The 24,581-nt window shown below is 17.6% G+C and overlaps 5 protein-coding genes across 5 annotated transcripts; 1 reads left to right on the top strand and 4 right to left on the bottom strand.

The window, feature by feature from the left end:
* Positions 1-159: 159 nt before the first annotated feature.
* PRELSG_0723800 (conserved Plasmodium protein, unknown function) lies at positions 160-312 on the bottom strand (the record flags this gene model as incomplete). The annotated part of the gene is made up of 1 exon (XM_028675940.1): positions 160-312. One exon carries the CDS (start codon positions 310-312, stop codon positions 160-162), a length of 153 nt encoding a protein of 50 aa, XP_028532479.1.
* Positions 313-3,324: 3,012 nt separating this feature from the next.
* Positions 3,325-11,034, top strand: PRELSG_0723700 (protein kinase, putative; the record flags this gene model as incomplete). Its single annotated transcript, XM_028675939.1, has 1 exon — positions 3,325-11,034. One exon carries the CDS (start codon positions 3,325-3,327, stop codon positions 11,032-11,034), a length of 7,710 nt encoding a protein of 2,569 aa, XP_028532478.1.
* A 1,315-nt stretch (positions 11,035-12,349) lies between these two features.
* PRELSG_0723600 (protein kinase, putative) lies at positions 12,350-16,321 on the bottom strand (the record flags this gene model as incomplete). Its single annotated transcript, XM_028675938.1, has 4 exons — positions 12,350-15,456; positions 15,607-15,674; positions 15,888-15,991; positions 16,214-16,321. The coding sequence occupies 4 exons, from the start codon at positions 16,319-16,321 to the stop codon at positions 12,350-12,352; spliced, it is 3,387 nt and encodes a 1,128-aa protein (XP_028532477.1).
* A 1,366-nt stretch (positions 16,322-17,687) lies between these two features.
* On the bottom strand, positions 17,688-18,438 carry PRELSG_0723500 (conserved Plasmodium protein, unknown function; the record flags this gene model as incomplete). The annotated part of the gene is made up of 2 exons (XM_028675937.1): positions 17,688-18,248; positions 18,376-18,438. 2 exons carry the CDS (start codon positions 18,436-18,438, stop codon positions 17,688-17,690), a joined length of 624 nt encoding a protein of 207 aa, XP_028532476.1.
* A 1,212-nt stretch (positions 18,439-19,650) lies between these two features.
* PRELSG_0723400 (conserved Plasmodium protein, unknown function) lies at positions 19,651-23,793 on the bottom strand (the record flags this gene model as incomplete). Its single annotated transcript, XM_028675936.1, has 1 exon — positions 19,651-23,793. One exon carries the CDS (start codon positions 23,791-23,793, stop codon positions 19,651-19,653), a length of 4,143 nt encoding a protein of 1,380 aa, XP_028532475.1.
* Positions 23,794-24,581: the final 788 nt, after the last annotated feature.

Genomic DNA, 24,581 nt, shown 5'->3' with positions numbered 1-24,581 from the left:
AAAATGAGTTAAAATCTTTCTATTGTTACACATACAAAAAATATATGAATATTATGTTCCTGCATGCCTACCTTTCTCTATTTTCTTTCTCGTTTTATCTTATGTGCTTTAATAGGTATCATTTTTTCCCTCCTATTTCAAATATGAAATTTTTTTTATTTAATCTACTTCAAAATAAAAATCAGGTTTTCTTTTTTTATCATCAGGGGTGTTTTTATTGAATACAAAAATTAAAACAATACATATTATTGGTGAAGTAGCTATACACAGTTTTAAGATTGTTATTAGAATGGAAAAAATTGTGCTCAGCATTTTGACAAAAGCTATAAAAATAATTGATGTAACATATGATATTTAACTTATTATATATATGTCATAAAATAAAATTTATATCATATTTCATAAAATAATAAATAAAAAATTCATAATATATTAATTTAAAATACTGTTATCTAATTCTTTGTAAAAAAGTAATTTTCTTACGGAAGTACATAATTTTATTTATTTTATTTTATTTTTTTATTAATTTTTGTTATTTATTAATTTTTTTATTTATTAGAAATTATTGTGCATGTTTTTTTTTTTTAAATCTCTTGAAAAGAAAAACTAAAGATTAAAAATGACAAATCAAAGAAGAAAAAAAAATATATTAGAAGAAAGAATTGCCATAAAAAAAAAACCAGGAATTAAAATTATTTAAAAAAAAAATTTTTTTTTAAATAATATGTGAAATGTGTAAAATTTATATTAAGAAATTATATAATTGAAAAATAAACTTCTATTACTTTCATTTGCTAAATATATATATATATATTTATTATAAAAATAAAATAAAGAATAATATATATCATTTATGCAAGATCTTGTTTTAAATAATAAAAAATAGCAAAATCGAAAAGTTCATAACATAATTTTTTTTATTTTTTAAAAAGCTTAAAAATGCAGTAATTATTTTAGGAGAAAAGATATTTTATCAGTTGGAAAAGAAATAAAAAAAAGAATTGTTCGAAGATTATTTTTATTATTAAAATCAATATAAAAATAAAAAGATTAAAATGGGATAGGAAAAAAAAAAAAAAAGTGAAACGAAGATTTATAAATGATATTTACTGATGTTTTTTTTTTTTTTATAACAAATTTATAAATATAAAAAAGATTAATCCAATTCTTTAGAATAACATTAAGTAAAAAGTTTATAAATTAAAAGACCTTTACTACTTATATTTTAATAAATAAAAGTAAAAAAAAATTTATAAATAAATTAATGTAAATATTTCTGTAATGCTGCTTAAAATTCTTTATTATACTCTTTCGTATAAGATGTCTTTACATAAACTTTAATTTTGATGTCAAAAGAAATATTTTATTAATCCTAGAAATTCATTTTTTCTTCTAATTTAAAAAAAAAATATCATTTATTGAAATACAATAAAATACTGTAAGTATTTTATCAAATATTATAAAAAGACAAAGTTTTAATGCTCATATTCTACTTTATTAATAAATAATTATTTATATAACCTTTTTTTTTTTTAATTTAAAAATATATATTTTTATTGATATTTAATGATTCTAAATTAACTGAAAATTTCTGAAATTTTTATTTACTAAAAAGAATAAATATACACACATATATGTATTTAAACATTATTTCATTTTATAAGATAAAAAAAAAAAGAAAAAAAAAGCATGCAGAAATAATATTTGCCATCTAAAAGTAAATTAAAAAAATAAAATAAATAGAAGTATGAATACAAATGTAAATAGTTGAAATTTGTGAAGATATATGTTTTAAAAAATAGTAAAATTATGTTAAAAATGATAACATGAATACTTCATATATTTTGTAAAATACTTTTTTTTAATTTAATGGGAATATTTTTATACTTCTTCTGTGTGCATATTATAAAATGATACAAAAAAAAAAAAAAAAATAAAATAGAATTATGGTTTACAAAAAATAAATTTTCGTTTTTATTTTGTTCTATTTTTCGTTTATATTTTTTTTCTATGAATCTTACCTTTTTTATTAAAATGAATAAAAATAATAAGATTAAATATTACAGAAAAAAAAAAAAAAGAAAAAAAAAAGAAAAATGTGAAATAAAATAAAATGACAATATTGTAGTTATTCTTTTTTTTATTTTCATTTTTTATGATTTTATTTTTTCTATTTCTACATTCGTAAAGCATAATTTTCCATAATACTAATTCATTACTGCATTTATTCAATTAAAAAGAATAAAAAATAAAAAAATAAGGAAAAAATACATATATTTTAAAGATATATAAAATATATATAAAAATATATATTTTTTATGTTTAAATATATTTATATACCCTATTAAAAATTGTATTCTGATAAAAAATATAAAAAAATGAGGTGATAAAAAAATGTACAAAGAAAATATTAATTGCTGACAATAATAAGTATATTATATGAAGTATCAAAAAAAAAAAAAAAAAAAAGAATAATATATATATATATATATATTTACGTAAATATAGATATTTATATAAAGATATTAATTTTATAATTAATATTTCTAAAAAATTTTCATAAGGTTTTTTTTTTTAACTTTTTTAAAAATGAATTATAAAAAAAAAAATATAATGGATATGTCTTTATTTATTTACAAAAATATGTAAAAATTTATACTATTTATATTTGATAGTTGCTATATATGCACAAAATAATTTTTTAAATTTAAGAATAATGAACACAATTATATTATTGTACATTTTATTTATTATTAAATATTTATATATATATATATATATATATATATATATATATATATATATATATATATATATATATATATATTTTTATTATATTTAGTTTTTTCCCCCTTTTTTTTTCTTTTTTTTAAATTAGTTTTTTTTTTTCATATATAAAATATAAAGTCTTTGTCAAATTAATTTTTGTTTTATTAAATAGTAAATATACTTTTACAAGATTTCTATTATATATATTGATGTAAAGATTAATTAAATATTTACTAAAAAGACTTATTTTTGTATTATTTTTTCTATTTCTTTTTCTCTCATTTATTCTTTTTATTTTTTTTAATAATAAGTAACTTTATTATATTTATTTTATTTTATTTTTTTATTGTAAAAATTCCAATATGTTATATATTTTTGCATACATATTAAAAAATATATAAAATTATTTAATTTTATATATTTTTCTTTTTTAATAGTTAATATTTAAATACTATTTTTATATATATACTTTCTTATATTTTGTTTTTTTTATATCTTTTTTTTTTTTTTTTTAAAGGATATCAGCATAATTTTTCTTTAATTTTCCATTAGAAAATGAATCAATTAAGAAAAGTAGATTTGTTTCAAGAAAATAGTAATAGCAACACAATATTTTCAAATTATGATAATGAATTAAATTCATTGAATGAAAAAAGTTATGTAAATAATAACAACAATTCCAATATAATACCATTAAAAAAGTATTCGAATAGTGATGTATATATCTTACCTTTTACAAAAGAAAATGGAAATGATTTTTTGAAAATAAGCAATAATTATTCAAAAGAAGGTAGAGAACTTGAAAATAATAATAATAATGAATATATGCTTAATTATTTAAATGCTTATATAAATAAGAATATAAAAAATAAAATTAGTGATAATGCATCTAATAATGCATTAGGAATAATAGATAAAAATAACGATATTAATTATAATTTTATATCAAATCAGTTAAAGGAAAGTAAAGCAATTATTGAAACGAAAAATTCAATGTATAAATTATCTTCAAATGGTAACCAAAAAAATAGCAATAACTTTAGCTCAGGTATAAATGAATTGATACATAAAAACACCTTACTTAATAATAAAAATATTCCTAATAACATTTTAAATGAAATAATTCCTGGGGAAAATGTAATAAATAATATACAAAGAATTAATTATATTAATAATTTTTATAATATGAATGGCTCAGATAATGTAAATAATATAAAAAATGATATAAACGAAATGAAAAATATAAAGAATAATAAAGAGATTTCTAATAAATTTAATAGTAATTTAATTTCCAAATATGGTAATAATTTAAATTTAAAAAGTAGTATAAATATTCTAAATCAGGAAAATGATAATAAAGTTTATAATAATGATTCTATATATGAATCTACATTTGATAATGACCTTAGTGAAAACCAAATAATAAATGATAATGTAAATGCAAATGATAATAAATTATCATTTAAAACTCATAATAATAAGGTAAAGGATAAGAGCGATTCTACAAAAATATCTTATTCTCAATATGTAAACTTACCATGCACTCCAAGAGTTAACAATATTGAATCTATTTTAAATTTTAATCAAATTAATTCCCATCATTCTGATAAAAAAAGTTATATTAGAAAACAATCTAATATATCATCTGGGATTCCTCAAGAAGAATTTCTAAGAGCACAAGAAAAAGAAAATTATAAAAATTTTCTTAATGTCATAAATAAAAGAATGGAGAATATTATGAAGGATAAAAATATTATTCAAGTTGAAAATCATTACAAACCAAATACTCAACCAAAAAATATCAAAATGCATGATAAAATAAATGATATAAATAATAATAATAATAATAATAAATTAATTAATTTGTATAATTATAATAGTTATTTAAAAAATATGAAATTAAATATGAATGAAAATAAAAGTGCAAATATGTATATAAATAATCAAAATATTTTTAATGAATTAAATGAAAGTTATAAAAATTCTTATTTAAAAAAAATCTATTTTAAATTACCCTTCGGATCTATACATGATAAAAATACATTTGTGCATGACTCATTAAAAGTATCTAAATGTTACTCACCCTCTTTTCAATATTCACATAATGATGAAATGAATAATGACGTTAACAATACTAGTAAAAACATTGATTTTTTAAATAACTTTGCTGTATCAGATAATCGATCTAATAATAATAATAACAGCAGTAATATAGATAAAATTAATAATATAAATAACATAACTATTCTCAATTCATTAAATAATGCAAATGATATAAATAGTACAAATAATGTTGAGGATAATATAAGTGTCAAGCAAATAACTAATGCTAACATTAATAACAGTCATCATTTAATAATAAAAAAGAAAAAAATAAGTAGTAATTTAAATGAAAGTGAAGGTAAAGATTTTTCATTTGAAAAAAAAGCTAGCAATAATAATACATTTAATAAAAATGATTTTTATCTAAATCAAATAAATACTTATAATGAGAATAATGAATTTTACATCAGTGAGAATACTAATAAAGAAACAATAAATGATGATAATTCTTTTTTACATAGTGATAGTAATGTACAACTTAGAGAAGCATCTTATAAAAATGAAAAAGGGCAAAATATAAAAGATGGAAATATAGAAGAAAATAATGTGCATTTTTATAATGAAAATTATACTAATTTAAAAAGTAATGATATTATAAATAAAAGTGAGAAGAACTATAATGAGGAAGAAATAAATAACTTAGGTAACTTTGATAATTTAATCAATATAAATCATAATAATAGTAATGTTATGGAAAATCAGATGAGTTTAAATAATAATTTAAATAATAATATTAATAATATAAATACAAATTATAATACTAGTGTTACTAATAATTATAATATAAATAATAGTTTTATGCACATTCCTAATAATTTTATTAATAAAAATAGTAATAATGATTTTATAAATACAAGTGATAATTTTATTACTATAAACAACAATATAAATAGAGACTTTAATAAAATAAATGATAATACTATAAATAGAATTGATAATAATAATAATAATATGAATTATAATAAGCAAATTATAAATATACAAAATGAAAAAAAAATAAACGAACAAACACAAATAGATACATTAAATAATGGTATGAATAATTTATCTTTAGATATAAACTTCAATAATATGGAATATGAAAAAATGAATAATTCAAATAGTGAGGCTATTTTTTATGAAAACATTTCATATGTAAATGAAAAGGATAATAATGATATTAATAATACTATTAATAATATCAACACTAATATTAATAGCAATATTAGTAATATTAATAATAATAATGAAATGGATATTAAAAGTGAGGAATGTAACAATGAAGATGATAATAATGAGATAAAAAAAAATGAGAATTATGAATTACATATTAATATAGATGAAAAAGGAAAATTTTCAAATTATTTTAATCCTGAAATAAATAATGAGAATGTGAGTTCATTAGAAAATAACATCAATTATAATAAAAAAATAAATAATATCTCAGATAATAAGTTAAATGATTTGAATTATAGTATAAGCAATAGTTGTTTAAAAAATAGTTTGATAAATGTAAATAGTGCCATTAATGATAATATATCTTATGATAACAATAATGATGATGAATGTATACTGAATAATAATTTTACTAATACTAATTTTTCGTTCTCCATGGATCATTTAGATAACTCAAAAAGTAATATAGATAATGTAAATAATATAAGCAATGTGAATAATAGATTAAGTAATAATTTGGATAATTTAAATAATATAAAAAATAATAACATTAATAGTATAGAGAAAAATCTTAGTAATAATAACATAAATAATTATAATTTAAGTAACAACATAAATGAAGAAAATATTGCAAATATAAATAGAGATTTAAATAGTAGTAATAATAATAATAGTAATATTAATAATGTAGATAACAATATCAATTATATGATTGAAAGAAATATAGATTATGATTCTATATATAATAAAAATTTATTTGAAAATAAATATGTAAATATCAAAAATAATAATAATAATTTGGGTTTCTTTGATCAAAATAAAGTTGGAGTTCTGTCTAAAAGTAATATTATTCTTACAAACAGTAATGGTTATTCAAAAGAAAATGTAATTTATCCAATTAATACTACTTACAAATATAATACTGTAAACAGTAAAGAAAATTATATTACAACAAGTAATTTTAATGATAATTTTAATGTAAGTAATTTAAATAATATTAAAAATTTGAATACTATGAATATTCTAAATAATGTTAGTAATTTAAATAATATAAACAATGTAAACAACTTAAGTAGTATAAATAATGCAAATAATATTAATAATTTAAATAGAGTAAATAATATGAACACTTTGAATAATATGAATACCTTAAAAAATATAAATAATTTTAATAATGCTAATAACATAAGCAACATAAGTAATGCAAATAATGTGAATAATTTTATAAATAAAGATAAAATTTTAGAAAATGAAGTTTTCAAAAGCATAAATTTAGTAAATAATTCAGTTAAAAATGTTAATGTGATGGATAATAGCTCTTTGTATAAGAATACTGTTTCTATGAATCTAGTAAAAAATAATAATATAGTGAATTCTATGACTTATAATCAAAGTAAATTATTAATTAACAAACAAAATATTCCTTCAAATAGATGTATGAATAATAATATAAGAAACTTAAATAATAATACGATTGATTATAAATCTATTGTTAACAATGTTGTAAACACAAATAATTTTGAATATGCACAAATTAATGAAAATAAAAATTACTTCATGCTCTCACATAATAATAATAGTAATAATAATAGTAATAACAATAATAATAATAGTAATAATAATAGTAATAACAATAATAATAATAATTTATCATATAGAAAAAATATTCTATGTGATAATAAAACAAATGATAAAACGAATTTATTTTTATCTTACAATAAATTATCAAATGTATCAAATGGATATAATGTAGAAATTTCTGAAAAAAAATTGATTAACTTAGATAATTATAATATGAATAATATTATGAAAAGTGAACATAGTCCTAATAATGTAATAAGTAAAAGCATTATTGATATAAATGATAATAAAAATATGACAATAGGTAAACTTATGAATAGCTCTAATAATGATATTGGTGAAAGGAGGCATCTTGATAATTCTGATATTAATTTATTAAATATGAAAAGTTGCGTATATACTAATATTTTAGAATCAAAAAATAATTCAATAATCAATGAAAATAATAATAATAAAAATAATATGAATCCTGAGATAGCAAACAGCAAAATAAATAACTATATTAATGATAATATTAGCAATCTTATTTTAAATAAAAATATAAATAACTTTATTAATAATGGTAGACAGGCTATTCAAAATAATGTAAATCCCTATTTATCTAATGTTAATAATATAAATGTTCATAATATAAATTTTAAAAAAAATGAAAATATATATAATCATAAAAATATACCAATAGAAAATAAAATAAATAATAATAATGATTCAATCAACAGATATTGTAAAGAAAGCTCTAATGATATAGAAAAAATAAATGATCATTTTATTTTAGCGAATAATAAAAATATAAATATTATAAATAAAATTAAAAATCAAAAAGGTACTTATATTTGTAATTATGCAAAAAATTGTATTTCACTTAATAGTGTAGCTAGTCAAAAAATAAATGATGTAAATGTAAATAAAATTTCGGAAGCACGTATTATTTACAATAATAATAATAAAAGTAAAAATACTTGTTTAAATAACAAAAATGATTTCAATAAAAATACGTTAGATAAAAATTACGAAATTAATAAAAATGGAAATAGTAATGAAAATATAAATTATTTATCAAATTTTAGAAATATTGTTAATAATAATGCCAGTAGTAATAATAATATACAGAACAGTTTTAAAGAGAATTTTTATAATAATTTAAATATTTTAACAAGTAACAAAAATATATCCAATATAGATTTTAATGATAATATAATTTATAAAAATAATAATGGTAAAATCAATAGTAGTAGTAGTAATCACAAAATTAATATAACACAAGCTTTATTAAGTAACAGAGGTACACGTTTATATAGAAACTCAGTAATAAATGAACATAGAAATATATTAGATCAAAGTAATAAAGAAAGAAAATATGATGAACTTAATGATGAAGTAAATGAAAGTGAAATAAATGGAAATGATAATATGCAAGAAAAAAAATTTCTTCATAATGATACTCAAATAAAAAGAGAAAAAAAAAATATAGAAAATATGAATAATTCTTATTATTTTAATAGTAATATAGTACAGAAACATTATGAATATAACAATTTAATTAATAATAATAAAATTAACGATATAATGCATTTAAAAAATTCATTAAATTATAATAATGGTATTATAAACCATGATAAAAAGATAAATCAAGATGATTTTATACAAACTACACTAAACAATATTTTAACTAATGATATAAAAAATAAAAATTATGATGAATTAATGTGTAATAAAAATTTCATTTCAAATAACCAAATGTATAGCATAAATTCGAAAATTCAAAATAATATACCTAATAATATTCCTAATACTAATTTGATCTCAAAATACAACAAAGATTTATTGACAAATAATGAAAGAAGTAATATAAGACTAATGGCTGGAAATACTGACCTAAATAATATAAACAACAATATTTCCAATTTTAATTCAATAAGTAATAATAATATATGTTATAGAAACATAGAATGTTATAACGGAGTCAATGAAAATAACAGTAATGTTTCTTCTGATAAGTCATCAAAAAATAAAAATATTATGAATAATATAAAGTTAGATAATACTATTAAAAATAGAAATTCTCAGAATAGTTATGCTAACATTGGTACAATTAATGATATAAACAAAGTTGTATTTAATAATCAAAATAAAGTAGATGAGAATTCACAGCACATATATGATGTTGAACAAGGGAATATAAAATACATTTCTAATAGTAGTGATCTAACAAATAAAAAAAAAGAAAATGAAAATGTTTTTAGAATTTCAAAAACTCAATTACTTAGCTTAGAGAATGACATAAAATACTTACAATCTCTATCAACATATATTAAATCGGAGGATTTGTATTTCGAAACATATGAAGAAACAGATGTCTATTATGATAAAAGCAATAATGAGTATATGCATACGGTAAGCAGTTGTACACAAATTAATACAAAAGATTATGGGATAAATAAGTCAATAATAAATAACAAAGATTATTTAAATGGTAAATTAAAAAAAGAAAAGAAAAAAACAAAGTATTTTACAAATAGATTTAGTAGCAAATTAAAATACACAATAATTGAAGAAGGGTCATTTGGTGTAGTATATAAGGGATGGTACAAAGGATTAAATGTTGCTGTGAAAATCCCAGTTGATAAAATGGCAAGGCAAGATCCATATGGATTAACTAAAAGATCAATTAATGAATGGAAAATTTTATCTAAATGTGATCATCCAAATATTATTAAATTATGCGGTGGAATAGTACATAGCTATTTTGATATATGGCTAGTAACAAAGTTAGTTAATGGCTTAGATTTACACACAATAAAAAATAATATGAGTAAAGATGAGAAGGTTCTTGGTATAGATATTTCTTTAAAAATGTGTAGACAATTAGCAGGGGTAATTGATTTTTTGCACACACCTATAAAAAATAAAAAAAATGTAATAATACATAGAGACATAAAGCCAGAAAATTTGATTATTGATAATGACTGGAACATTCATTTATGTGATTTTGGTGATGCAGAAGAATGTGAAGATGGTATTGTTACAAATGTTTCTGGGGCTACTTGGATATATGCTCCACCTGAATTATTAACATGCCATCCTTTAAAGCAAAGTAGTGATTATAATTTTCTAGATCATACTAAACTTTCTTATAAATGGGATATTTGGTCCATGGGTTGTGTTTTTCAGGAAATGATGAATTTACCTTCCCCTTTTCAACATTATATTATAACATTTGAAGAATCTGATCAAATTTATGAGAAACTAGTTGATGTCTTCACAAAAAAACTACCACCATGTATTCATTCAAAAATTGAAAATTCTCCTTTTGCTGATATTATAAGATTATGCTTAAACTATGATCCAAATTTAAGGCCTACTGCTTCTGAAATTGTTCAGCTCTTAAATCAACCAGATGAATATTTACTTTTAAAGAGGAAATAGTATCTAAGAACTAGTCTTTCATTATTTTATTTTTTTATTTTTACATTTCCATTTAATGGGGAGGGAGGAGGAATACTCACATCGTTCTTAAATATTATGATATATAGAAATATTATGGGGGGATACTGTTTCTTAATTGTAATAGGTTTTCATTGTAAATCCCTTTTTAATTAAGAAAGAAAAAAAATTAAAATACATAAATGATAAAAACTTCAATTTTTTTTTTTTTAAGGATAATTAAATAATACTTTATGTATTAATTCATTAAATAAGAATAAATAAATTCATTTATTTTCTGTTCCATAAATAATAAAACATTTTTTTTTTTATGTAAAAAATTAAGCAAAATTAAAAGGCTTTTTTTTTTTTTTTTTTCTTTTTAAGTAATAGATATTAAAGAATTGTTTTAATGCTTAATTTAATGGCTTATAATAAAATATTTTTATATAAAAAATATAATTTGACAAAAGGACAGAAACAAAAGATAATGCACATATTTGAGTTATAAAAAAAAGTACATATAGATAAAAGTTAAATAAAAGAATATGTATAAAATATTACATATGTTAATAAGAATATCATTGTATATATATATCCATACATTGCATATAATTTTTTTTATTTTTAATATAAATTTACACTTAAATATAATTCTCTGTTATCTCTGAAAACTTCTTTTGAATGTTCACAAAAGAAGTTAAAAATATATATATATATATATATATATATATATATATATATATATATATATATATATATATATATATATATATATATATATATACTACATACTCAAATCTTTAAATTACTAAATCTAAGAATTTTAAGAAATTCAAGATAAACTTAAGTTTTTTCCTGACTCCTAATATATATTTATCATTATTTAAATAAATCAAAAATTTCTTAAAGTTATTTATTTTAATTTTTATTTCATTTTATTTATTATTTATTTATTTATTTTTTTTTTTTTTTTGTGTTGTATACTAACGCAAAAAATAAAAGTGAATATTAGTTATTTTTAATATTCATAATATATATTTTATTTAAAATGAATATTTAAAAATTTTTGTTATTTAATATATAAAAAGAATATTAAGAATGATGTTATAAATTATATTTTTAATATAATAAAAATTAAAATTAAATTATGAACTTTAAAAGTTCTTGTAAATAACTAAACATTTATATATAATCATTAATACACGGTTATATTTTAATTGTAAGCATAGAAACTTATGTATATATAGTAGTTATTAAAATTATATAAAAATAATTAAAAGGAATAATTAAAGGGGTATAATATAAATAAATTTTATTATTTTATCTTATATAATTTCAGTAAATCTAACAAATATTTAAAATGTTCACATAAATATTTTGAATTAGGTCTATTATAAGGTATTGGATGTAGACACTGCTTAATTAGCAACATAATATTTATAGAAATATGAAACAAAGAATAATCAAATTTTGAATTCAATTTATTTATATCAAAATTAATATATCTTTGGTGAGTACATGTAGAAATTAAAAAAAATAACGGGACATATTCATTTATAAATGGTAATGTATCAAATATTATTTCATACATTATGACACCGAAAGAATATATATCACTTTTATTTGTATATTCTTCATCTCTTAAAACTTCAGGAGCTTTATAACAATCATGGTAACTAGTTTTAACATTATTGAATTTATTTGTATTAAATTGTAGAAAAGGTGAAATAATATCACTAAATCTTATATCGTTAATAGATGTAATGTACGGAAGTGGTAAGGACAAATTTTCATAAAAATGATAGTTATTTTTATATCTTCTTGTATCATATTTTTTTTTGCAATCAATTTTATAATTATAAAAGCTTTCTATAGATGAGTTCTGAAAATTACAAATTTTTACATTTCCTTTATTTGTTATAAATATATTCTTGTTATTTAAATTACCATGACAAATATTCCTCTCATGTATGTAATGTAAAGAAGCTGAAATTTCATAAAAAATTTTTATAATTTTTCTATTTTTTAATGGTTTTTTACTTTTGTATATAAAATCATACAAGTGATTTCCTTTTAAATATTCAAAAACTAACCCAAATTTTTCTTTTTTCTTGCTCATAATATTTCCTATATATTTAATAATATTAGGATGCCTTAAATTGGAAATAATAAAATATTCTCTCATAAAATTCATTCTACATTTTAACTTTTCCACAAAATTAGATGACTCATATGAGTCAATTGTGCTAATATTATCACCGTTATTTTTAAATTCATTATTATGCGATAATATATTATTATATTTATTATTTGTTGTATTAAAAAATTTTGAGTTTCCCTTATTTTCTTCTTTAAATTGCTTTTTATCTTCATTGAATGATGGCTTTTGATAATCATTTTTACTAATTTTTATTTCCTCTTCGCGATTTGTTAACTTATTTTTTAAATTTTTTAAATTGTAGAGTAAATTTTTATTTAATTTATCATTATACAAAATTAATTTTTCGTTAAATAACAATTTTTGTGCTGTATTTAAAAAATTATTTTTTAAATTAGAAGTAATAGCGTTTTCTTTTATACTCTCTTGTTCTTTAGGTTCTTTTTTAGAGTATTCTTCTTCATATTCTCTATTATTTAAATAACTTATCATTTCTTTTTTATTACTAATTATAGCCTCATTTTCTTCAGTATTTTTTTGAACCTTATTATATTCTGGGTTTCTTTCTTGATTTTGATTTTTTATATGCTTTATTTTATTATTTTTTTTTTTATAATTATTTAAAAGTACTTCTTTTCTATGTGAAATAATTTTTAAACAGACAGGAGTATTTTGATAGTAGCAGAAATATATATTAGAGCTGCCCTTAAAATGTTTAATAATAAAAAATTCTTTTTTATTTATAGAATTATAACTTAATAAGGAATCCTTTTTTATATTTTCCCATCTTATTAAAATTTGCAAATAAATATTATGTATTCTATTAAATGTATTAATGAAATTCAAAAAAAAATAAATATGTTCATTACTATATATTCCTAAATTCTTTAATATTCTGCTATTCAAAATAAAAAAATGAAATCCTTTAATATTATTATGATTAAAAGAATATATATATTTATCAAGTTTAAAGAAGTATAGCAAGATTAAAATATGGCACTTTTCCCATTGATATATACATTTTATCTTTTTTTTTATATTTATTTCTTTTAAATATTTTAAAAAAGTCATGTATTCACCAAATTCTTCCACTTTTTCTCTATGAGAATTACTATTAAATATATTGTTAATTTTTTTTTTTTTTAAAATATCAATTTCATTATGTGCTTTTATATTTGAAAAATTTGAAGAGCTGTTACTATCTTCTAATTTAGGAAGATTTCCATTATATTCACCAATCAGTAATTTATAATATTTTTCTTTATTTCTTTTATTTCTTCTATTCCTTATTATTTTCCCATCCTTTTTTTTATAAAAAAGATAAGGAATTACAATTTTTTTCTTTTTTTTTATTCCATTAAAAACAGAGTCGCTGCTAAAGGTTACGTTTAGAGACGAATAACTATTATTTGAATCAGTTTTATAAAGTAAAAGATTTTTGTTAAAATTTTGAAAATTTTTGTCATTTAAACTTTTATAACTGTTCAAAATATTATTTGGAAGTGGAGTATTATCATCATATGTTTGTTCGTTTTCACTGGAGAAGTTTTGTGAAGATACACTTTTTTCATCATTGTATTTTAAATTTGTTAAAATAAAGTTACTTTTTAAAGAACTGTTAAAAAAATGAAAAGTGCATTTATTATTATTATTATTAAAATTATCATTACTGTTATTATTATTATCATTATTGTTATTATCAATATCATAATTATAATAATTATTATTATTATTATTAATGCCAAAATATTGATTGTTACTATTATCATCATCGTTGTTAGTACTATTTTTTCTTTTCAATTTGTCTGTTTTTCTAAATAATTTATTTTGACAACTTATATATAAATCAAAGTTTATATAATTTAAAGAATTATTTGAGCATAAATTGTTATAATTTTTATTATTTTTATAATTCTGTGAAGAAAAGTTATTGATTGACTTATCTATGCTAAATAATTTGAAAAAAATTTCTTTATGAACAATCTTAGGAATCCTTTTATTCATATAAATTGGAAAAAAGGTACAAAATTTTTCTTTTAAAATAACTTTTTTATTTTTATACAAATATAAATATATATCCATATATTTCGAAATTTTAATTAAGAATTTTTTTTTGTTGGATTGAAATAGACAAAAATTAAAACTGTTTTTTTTTCTTAATATTCCTACACCATTTATCAAACCAAATTTATATGAACCTACAAATAATTTCCCATTTTTATAAGTGCTACCAAAACCATGTGAAATGTTATTTAGCCATTCACCTGAATTATTTAGAATATTTTTTAAATTTATTAAAATATTTATAACAAAACTATTTACTTAAAACAAGTGTAATTGTAAAGTTCTAGAATCATTTAAATTTAAACGAAAAAAAAAAGGAAAAAAAAAAATATTTTTTTAATTTTTATTACCTGAATAAATAACTTCCTTTTGGTTGAATAATGTCCCGTAACCATTTTTTGCATTTTCTTTCCATTGCCTTTAAAAAAAAAAAAATTAACAAAAAAAAATATGGTAATCATATATATATATATAATAATGAAGATGGTTAACAATAGTAATAATTAGATTTTGTAATATGAATTTTCATGTATAATAATAGTAATTCTATATGGTAAAGATGAAAATAACAAATCATTATATAATGATGTTTTATAAAAATAACATGCCATTTTATTTTTTTTATATTTACCCTTGATATATAGTCTTAATATCCATATATATGTAATAACCATATCCTTGTCTTTTTTTGTTTTCTGTTTCTCCTATATAAATATCACCATTTTTATATTCTAACTTTAGTAAAAAAAAAAAAAAAGAGATTAAAAAATTGCAATTAATTAGATACTTAATAATTAAATAAAAACTAAAATAGAGTATAATATGAATTAAAATTACGTTTCATTTTGAATTATAAATTAGATATATTATTAACTTTCCAAAAAAAAAAAAAAAACGTTATTTTCATAAATAAAATAAAAAATAATTAGATTTTTTATAATATATATATCATATTACAATTTCATTAAAAGGCTGATATGTTAATATATTATATAACTGATTACAAATAAAATCATCCTTTTCTTTACATTTCGAAAAACAGTCTTCTTTAGAAATTGTTTTCATTACCCTGAAATATAAAACGTTTTTCTTTTTTTTTTTTGCATAATACAATATTAAAAAGATTTTTTTTTCTCTTCTCTTTTTACATTAAAAAAAAAATCGATTTGCAAAATAAAATGAAAATGAAATGTCATAAATATCACTAGAGTACGAATACAATACATGAAAAAAATTTTAATTAAATATATTTTTTTTTAGGATATATATATTGTTTATTTACAATTATTTTACTGTTATCTTAACAGATTAACTGTTATATGAAGAAAAAAAAAAATTTTTTTTTTTATTTTCATGTATATATTTTTATGATTAAGACTTTTATTTCTCTCATTTTTTATATGAATTATTTGCTACTATTATATATATAATTATTTTATGTAAAACATCATTATTAATAATATTATTTTTTTACAATATAATAGAGAAATATAAATTCTTGAAAATATTTTCTTCAATTTTATATTTAAAAGAGTGTGTAACTCAAAAATTTAACTCATATTTGGATGAGGTCTTAAAATTATTTAAAATTAACAAAAAAATTGACAATAATTTTTAATATTGAAATATATATATTGATGGGTAAACATTTATTCTTCATTTAACTTAAAAAATTAACAATATTAACATATATATTTTTTAAAAATAATAATAATATATATATATTTATAAATTTATACACCTATAAAGTTAAGGATAACTGTTCTATTTTGAATAAAAAAAATTATTCTCTTTTGAATATTCTTGTAATATATGAGGTTTAATATTGTTGGAAGTACATTTTTTTTTTTTTTTTTGGTTTAAAATAATACAAGAACTATTTTATTTTTTTAAAAATAAAAAGAAAAACTAAAGATAAGAACGAAGCTTGAAGAAGCATATTAAATAATAAGTAAAAAGATACAATAGCTTATATACTGATTTATATATTTTATTTATTATATATATATTTTTTTAATATTGTTAATCCTATAATTTTTAAAAGAATATTAGTTATTTAAAAGTTAAGTAAAACATTAATCATAAAGTAAAACTCCTTCAAAGCATAAAAATAATAAAAAAGGAAGTTTAAAAAAAATAAATTCTAAAGAAATAAATGAATTTTTTAAAAATTTTACACACATGCATGACTTCCCCCCTTTTTTTATTTATTGAAGTTTAATAAATGAAAAAATTAAAAAATATTCTATATATATTTCAGAAGAATATTGTAATAATGTATCAAAGGAGTTTAATTTGTTTTGTACATTAAACTTAAAAATATTCATTTTATTCTTTAATTTTCTTTTTTTATTTTTATTTTTATTTTTTAAAGAAATAACTTTTTTTCATAGAGTATATTTGTGTCATTTCCTAATTTTATTTTATCTTTTTAATCACAAAGAGTTTGATCAGTTTGAATGATAAAAGGCCAATTTAAAAGAGCAGATTGGTATCCAGATAAATAAAGAGAATTTATGAGTCTGTTATAAGTTTCTAAATTTATTGTTCTATATTTAGAAATAATTATCATTGGTTCACTAGATTTATTTCCACCAATAATTATATGTTCTAATTCATTTTGATCATTTGATTCAGCATATATTATTTTCATATGGTTACTTAATAATATTTGTTGATTATTTTGAACTAATAATAGACTTGCAATGAATTCCTCTACAGTTGTTTCGTTATCATCTAAAGGTTTATTTAATATTAACTTAAAAGCCATATTTGATTTTTGTTCTCCAAATAAAAAGTTTCTATTACAAGAAAAATTCAATGTTAAATATGCTTTTTTTTCTTCTCTTTTCAAACCTGAAAATTCATATTTCGTACATCTACATGCTAAACCTGGGAAAATCTTATCTGTAGCATTTGTAACTATTTCGTAAAATGTTCCCTGTAATGAATTGAGGTCAATATTTTTTGTGATTATATTTAATGTTCCATCCTACAATTATTAAAAAGAAAAATATATATTTTCCATGTAATTATATCTAATTGTATTTATATATATATATTTTAATTTTTCTTATTTTGGATTCTTAAAATTATTTTTTATAAATTTATGTTTTTACATTTTCCCCCTTGACTACATAAAATATTAACAAAAAAAAATAACAGATAACTGATTTAATCATCTTTTTAAAATTTTAAAGTATAAATCTATATTTGCTAAAGTTTTATTGAAAAAAAAAAACTAAAAATTAATTAAATATATTAGAATTATAAATTTAGTAAAATATATTAGAATGATAAGTTTAGTAAAACGAATTATTAAATTAAAAGATTTTGAACAAATTATATAAAAAAAAATTTAGTAAAATCTATAAAAAATGAAAATATAACTTTTAATGTACTTTAATAAAACTAGTAGATTGAATTTTTTCCATTTTAATTATTTATTTTATTTTTTTAATAAATTCTATTCATTTTTCATCAAAAAAAAAAAAAAAAGTACTAGTAAAAATAAATACATATACTTTAAAGAACCTGCATGCATTGACTTAAAAATATTAAATAAAATCACAATGTAAAATAAAAAGAAAATAATCTTAGGTAATGAGTAATAATATATTATTCTATATATATATATATATATATATATATTAAATATAAAAAAATATTAGGCATGCATTAAATCTCTAAATATATCTATTAATTCTTTTTATTATTATATAATATTTTTTTTACTTTTTATTTGTTTACATATTATTTATTATTAAAAGTTATTATGTTTTAATACTATCCATTTATTAGTGCTACATATTATATGTATACAAAAATTCACATTTTTTCTAATTGAGATAATAGTAATAAAAAAAACAAAAAAAAAAAAAAGGAAACTAATTTTATTATTTTTTATTGGCTTCTCAGTTTTAAAAAACGTTGTTAAAAAAAATACTGAAATAAAGATTTCTACATGAAAAACAAAAAAATAATGTATTTTTGAAATAAATGAAAAATTATTATATTATTATTTAAATAAATAGATGTATAAAATTCTAAATTTCCTAATAAAAGATTACTAATATTGTATGGGTAACAACTCAACACTATATATGAAATGTAGTTCTTAGAATCTTAAAATATATATGTTAATAAAATTTTATTTCCTGAATAAATATAAATAAATAAAATAAAATAAAATAAAATAAAATAAATTATAAGCAAAAAATTAATTTTATATTTACTTAAAGCAATACAAAAATAAATTTTTGTATTTGCACATATAGATAAAAGCAAATTTATATATTCCCCTTAAAAAGAAAAAATTAAATTATTTTTATAATATGGAGATTCCTTATAGTAGTTTGAGCTATTTTAGTGAATTATGTTTAATTTCTTTCTTTTTATTTTTTTTTCTCTTTTTTATAAATGATTATGGGAACATTTTTTTCGGAGTCTTTATTTTTTGAATTTTTTTTATTTAACAAATTACTATATATGGTAAAATTCTTAAAATTTACAGGCTCTACTTTATTTTTTGACAATCTATTTTCTTTTATTGATGCATTAATTATTTCATTAATTTCTTCGTCTAATTCATTTTCCATTGTTTTAACCTTTCTACTGTTTTCATCACTTGATGAATTAAAATACTCTATATCATCATTTTCTAATAAATTAGACAACTCTTTTTTACTTCTTAATTTTGAAGAATTGTTATTTCTTGCTTTCCTTTCTTTACTGTTGTAATTTTTATTATTTTTATTTTCATAAATGGATGAAGTATTTCTTTTTTCTTGTTTTGTCAAATCGTTCATTTTATCATATTCTTCTTCATTATTGCTAATGTTTTTGTTTGCTTTTACACAATCATTATTATATGTTAAGCCTTTGGTTTTATTACACTTTTCTATAGAAAATGATAAGTCACTATCCATAATAGAATATTTACTATTTTTATTTATTTGATTTAAATGTATTTTATATTCAGCATTTAGTATTTTAAACAAATATTTATCAATATCTTTAATTGTTTTCAAATTTTTCATTTCCTCAGAATTTTTCTCAATTATATTATCTGTTATGTTTTTAATATAAATAGGTAATGGCTCTAATAATAATAAAAATCGTAGAAAAAATAAAAAAAATTTATTTAACTTAAAACTTAATAAGGGAGTATGAAAATATCTTGAACAACTTTCTATTATGATACATATCATTTTGATATTAATAAAACTGTTATTTTCTACATCATGGAAAATATGATAAAATATAGGATTTCTCTTATTTATAAACAAAAATTTATAAAAGTTATCATCATAATCATCATAAGAAAAAAATTCTTCTTTATTAATATCAGAATTGTGTGTATTTTTTCCATATTTGTTACAATTTCTACTATTTACATCGTTTTTATTATTTATATTATTATTTTTACTTTCTAATCCTGCCGTTATTCCATTTTCTTTTTTATTTAAATTAGGTATATTACTTCTTATAGATTCAATAAAAGTTTTATTATCTTTAAAAACTTTGTAAATAGAAGAAATATGATGAGAATTAAATATATCTATATCAGCAATTGATATTAAAAAATATAACAAGTCAAAAACATTGGAAGAATTAAATATTTTATAATTATATAACTCTGCAAATAAATGAGTATATTGAATTAAAAATGTATATTTTTTAAAATCATTATTCTCAAGTATGGTAATAATTCTCTCATATAATTCATCAATTATTTGAGTTACAAAAAATGGCTTATACTTAGCTAAATTAAACAATAAAGAAGCTAAGTTATTTATTTGATATATACTCATATACATTAAATAATTAAAAATATATTTCTTTAAACAATGAGTAATCAATTTATCATTCCAGTTAAATTTTCTTATATACTTACAAATAATTTCCGTATCCATACTTTCAATATCTTGAAATAGCAATTTTTTTAAAAAGTATTTTTTTTTTAAATCTTCCTCAGAGTATTTAGAAATTTTTTTTTTTGTTATATTATTCCTTGTAATGAAATTGTCAATTTTTATGCAACATTCTTCAAAGACTAATTCTAAAGAAGATGGTAAATTTTTGGAATTTTTGATTTTTTTTAATTTTTGTAAAAGATTTAAAAATCGTATATGTGTTTTAGAATTATTTAATAATAATAAAGAACAATTTTCTAAAATAAAAAAACATAGCTCCGCATGATCAGAAGTAAAATTTTCAATTAATAAATTTATAATATCTAATATATAAGATAAATCTAATAATTTAAATTTTGTTAGTTCACAAGCATATTTGATGCATTTAGTTTTTTTATTTTGGCAAGGTAACTTTTCTTTAATTATTTTTTCAGTAATCCTTTTTAATTCATCAATAATAGTTATATATATATCTTTTACATATTTATTTATAATAGCAATATATCTACAATAATAGGGAATTAAGTTTAAACTTATTTTATTAATGTGAATAATAGTGTTAGCTATTATTTTTCTTTTTTTTTTTGTATTATAATTTAATAAAAATATCATTACAAAATCCTCTACGTCTTTTTCATTGTTCATATTAATTATTTTTTCAAGATAGTTACTAAATTCTTTCATTTTTTCTTTGCTGTTTCCAGAAACAATATTTTTTACATTTTTCTTGTTATCAACACTAATAATATGTTTAGACTCTATTTTTTTCTCTGATGATTTTTCTTTTTTACTATTATCATTAGTAACCTTATTTTCAGCCCTTTCATCTATTTCTCTGTCTTTTTTTACATTGTTAATGTTATTAGGCTGATTATTAGGCATGTCATTTATATTGTTTTCATTTGAATAATTTAAATTAATGTCGTCGTCATCACAATCATCATCATTTAAACATATATTTATATTAGAATAATCTGGGAAATTTGTATAAAAGGATTTTTCTTCGTCATTATTCCAAACTGTATTTGATTCATCTATTATTATTTCTTTCTCTTTTTCATTTTTGTTTTTTATATTATCAAAAATTTTTATATGATTGAAGCTTTCTTCTTTTAATCCCAATAAATCAATTCCTTTTATCTGTATTTCATCCAGACTAAACTTGTTTACATTGAAAAATTTACAAAAATTTTTACTTTTTTCATATATTTTGAAAAATTCATATTCTTCATTTAAAGAACTTTTTTTGTTATCACTACTATATTCATTTACAACGTGCTCGGTATATAAGTATATCAATAAATTGTACATACTGCAATGATAGAATGCTTTAAAAAATTTCATAACATTATCTTTTATATCATTTATATATTTTACGTAAGATGCTACTACGCTGTTATTGTTATTAATGGATAGTACAATATCATTTTCTTCTTTATTTAAATTTTCTTTTTTATCTACATTTTCTGATTTTTTTTTTAAATTTTCATCGATAAATAATGTATTAGTATTCGTAAAAAAGTAATCAAAAGTAATGACTGTATTTACAATTAAATATTTTTTTATTCTAGACAATATATCAGCATTATTAGGATAATTCAATTCTTTTTTCTCACTGTTATTTATTTTATCTTTATAAGAAATGTGAAAATCAAATTTTAATGTAAAAAAAAAAGTTATGTTTAAAAACATATATAACAATAAATCTTTATTTTTACATATTTTAAATAAAATTAATTCAAAATACATACATAACAATATTTTTCTTAATTTATTTTTTTTTTCTATCTTTTTCATAAGATTATTGTCATTTAACATCTCTATCATATAAGCTTTTTTATCAACAGAACTTTTTTTTTGAAATTTTATATTTTTGTCACTAGCGAATAGGTCATATTCGAATAAATAATTATCATTTTCTTGATTATCTTTACAAATGTAAGAATTCAATTTTTTAAAGAGATTGCCTTTTAATTCCTTTAATTCTTTTAAATTTTTTATATTATTTATTTCTCTATTTTTTTTATCATTATTATTATTTTCTGTATTATTAGTATCAACTAAATCAGGTAATTTTTCTTTATTTGAGTTTTTATCGTCAGGACAGTTTTCTACATTTATATTTTTGCTTATCATATTATTTTCATCAATATTATTATATAAATCATGAAATATGATGAAAAAATAATTCTTATCATTTTCATCTAACTTAAAAAATTTCGTGAATGCTATGTTTTCAATAAGTTCATCAACATTGCTATAATTTTTATTTATATATTTAATTATATTTATGAGAAGAAAAATATCCGAGTATTTATTTACATGATATGTTAAGTTAAAAATGTAGTTTAATATTTCACTTAAATATTTGCTTATATTTAAATTTTTTATATCATCTAGTAAATTTTTAAAATCGCTTTTCTCTAAATCTGTTACATTTGTATTTTTTAATTTATTTATAAACTTATGTATTTGATTTATACTCATATTTTTTTTATTTTCATTATTTATGTTATCATTACTCTTATTTAAGTCTATTAATATTTTCTCCCTTAGAGTATCATTTTCTTTTGGGATAGTAAAATTGACCCATTCAGATGAAACATTTTCTTTTGAAATCATTTCAAGTTTTATTTATTATATATGTAGCATTAAACTTTTAATTTTCCTATTTTTTCTATATATGTTTATGAAACATAAAAAAAAAAAAAAAGGTATATAAACAAATATATACGGTAATTTAATTTTATACTTAATTTATTTTCATTTAAATATAATTAAAAATAATATTATTCATTAACTATATATATAACTTTAAAAAAAAAAAAAATTACTAATGTACTTCTTCAATTATGAATTTACTTGAATTAAATTTTTTTTTTTTTATATATATGAAACTTGGAAAAAAAAAAAAATTTTCAGATAAAAATAAAAAAAAGAGATGTTCAAAAATTAAAAACTGGATAAAAATTATATTTAAAAACAAAGAAGAAATCCAATTTGAATTACTATAAGTAGTTACAATTCTACTTAATAGTAAATTTCTTATATAAATTTAAGAAATTACAGTATTTTTAAAGAATCCATTTGATTACTATGTATATGAAACTTTGAAATGTAAATATAAAGTAACACACAAGGATATATTGTTGGTATTAATGCGTTTTGAATGAATAATACAAAATAAAAAAATTAAAATAAACTGTACTTTTAATAATAAATTTATATATAATAAATTATCATTGTTCCTACAAATACAATTATTTAAATACACTTTGTATTTCTAAAAAAACTTTTATAAAAAAAAAAAATAAAATAATTTTTATTTAATTATTGTACCTTTTATTTTTAATAAAAATTTAGGAATTTTTTTTTTTTAATCTATAAATATATATATATATATATATATA

The sequence above is a fragment of the Plasmodium relictum genome, assembly GCF_900005765.1.
Source record: "Plasmodium relictum strain SGS1 genome assembly, chromosome: 7".
Classification (NCBI taxonomy): Eukaryota; Apicomplexa; class Aconoidasida; order Haemosporida; family Plasmodiidae; genus Plasmodium; species Plasmodium relictum.
This window is presented reverse-complemented; position numbering and strand designations above follow the sequence as displayed.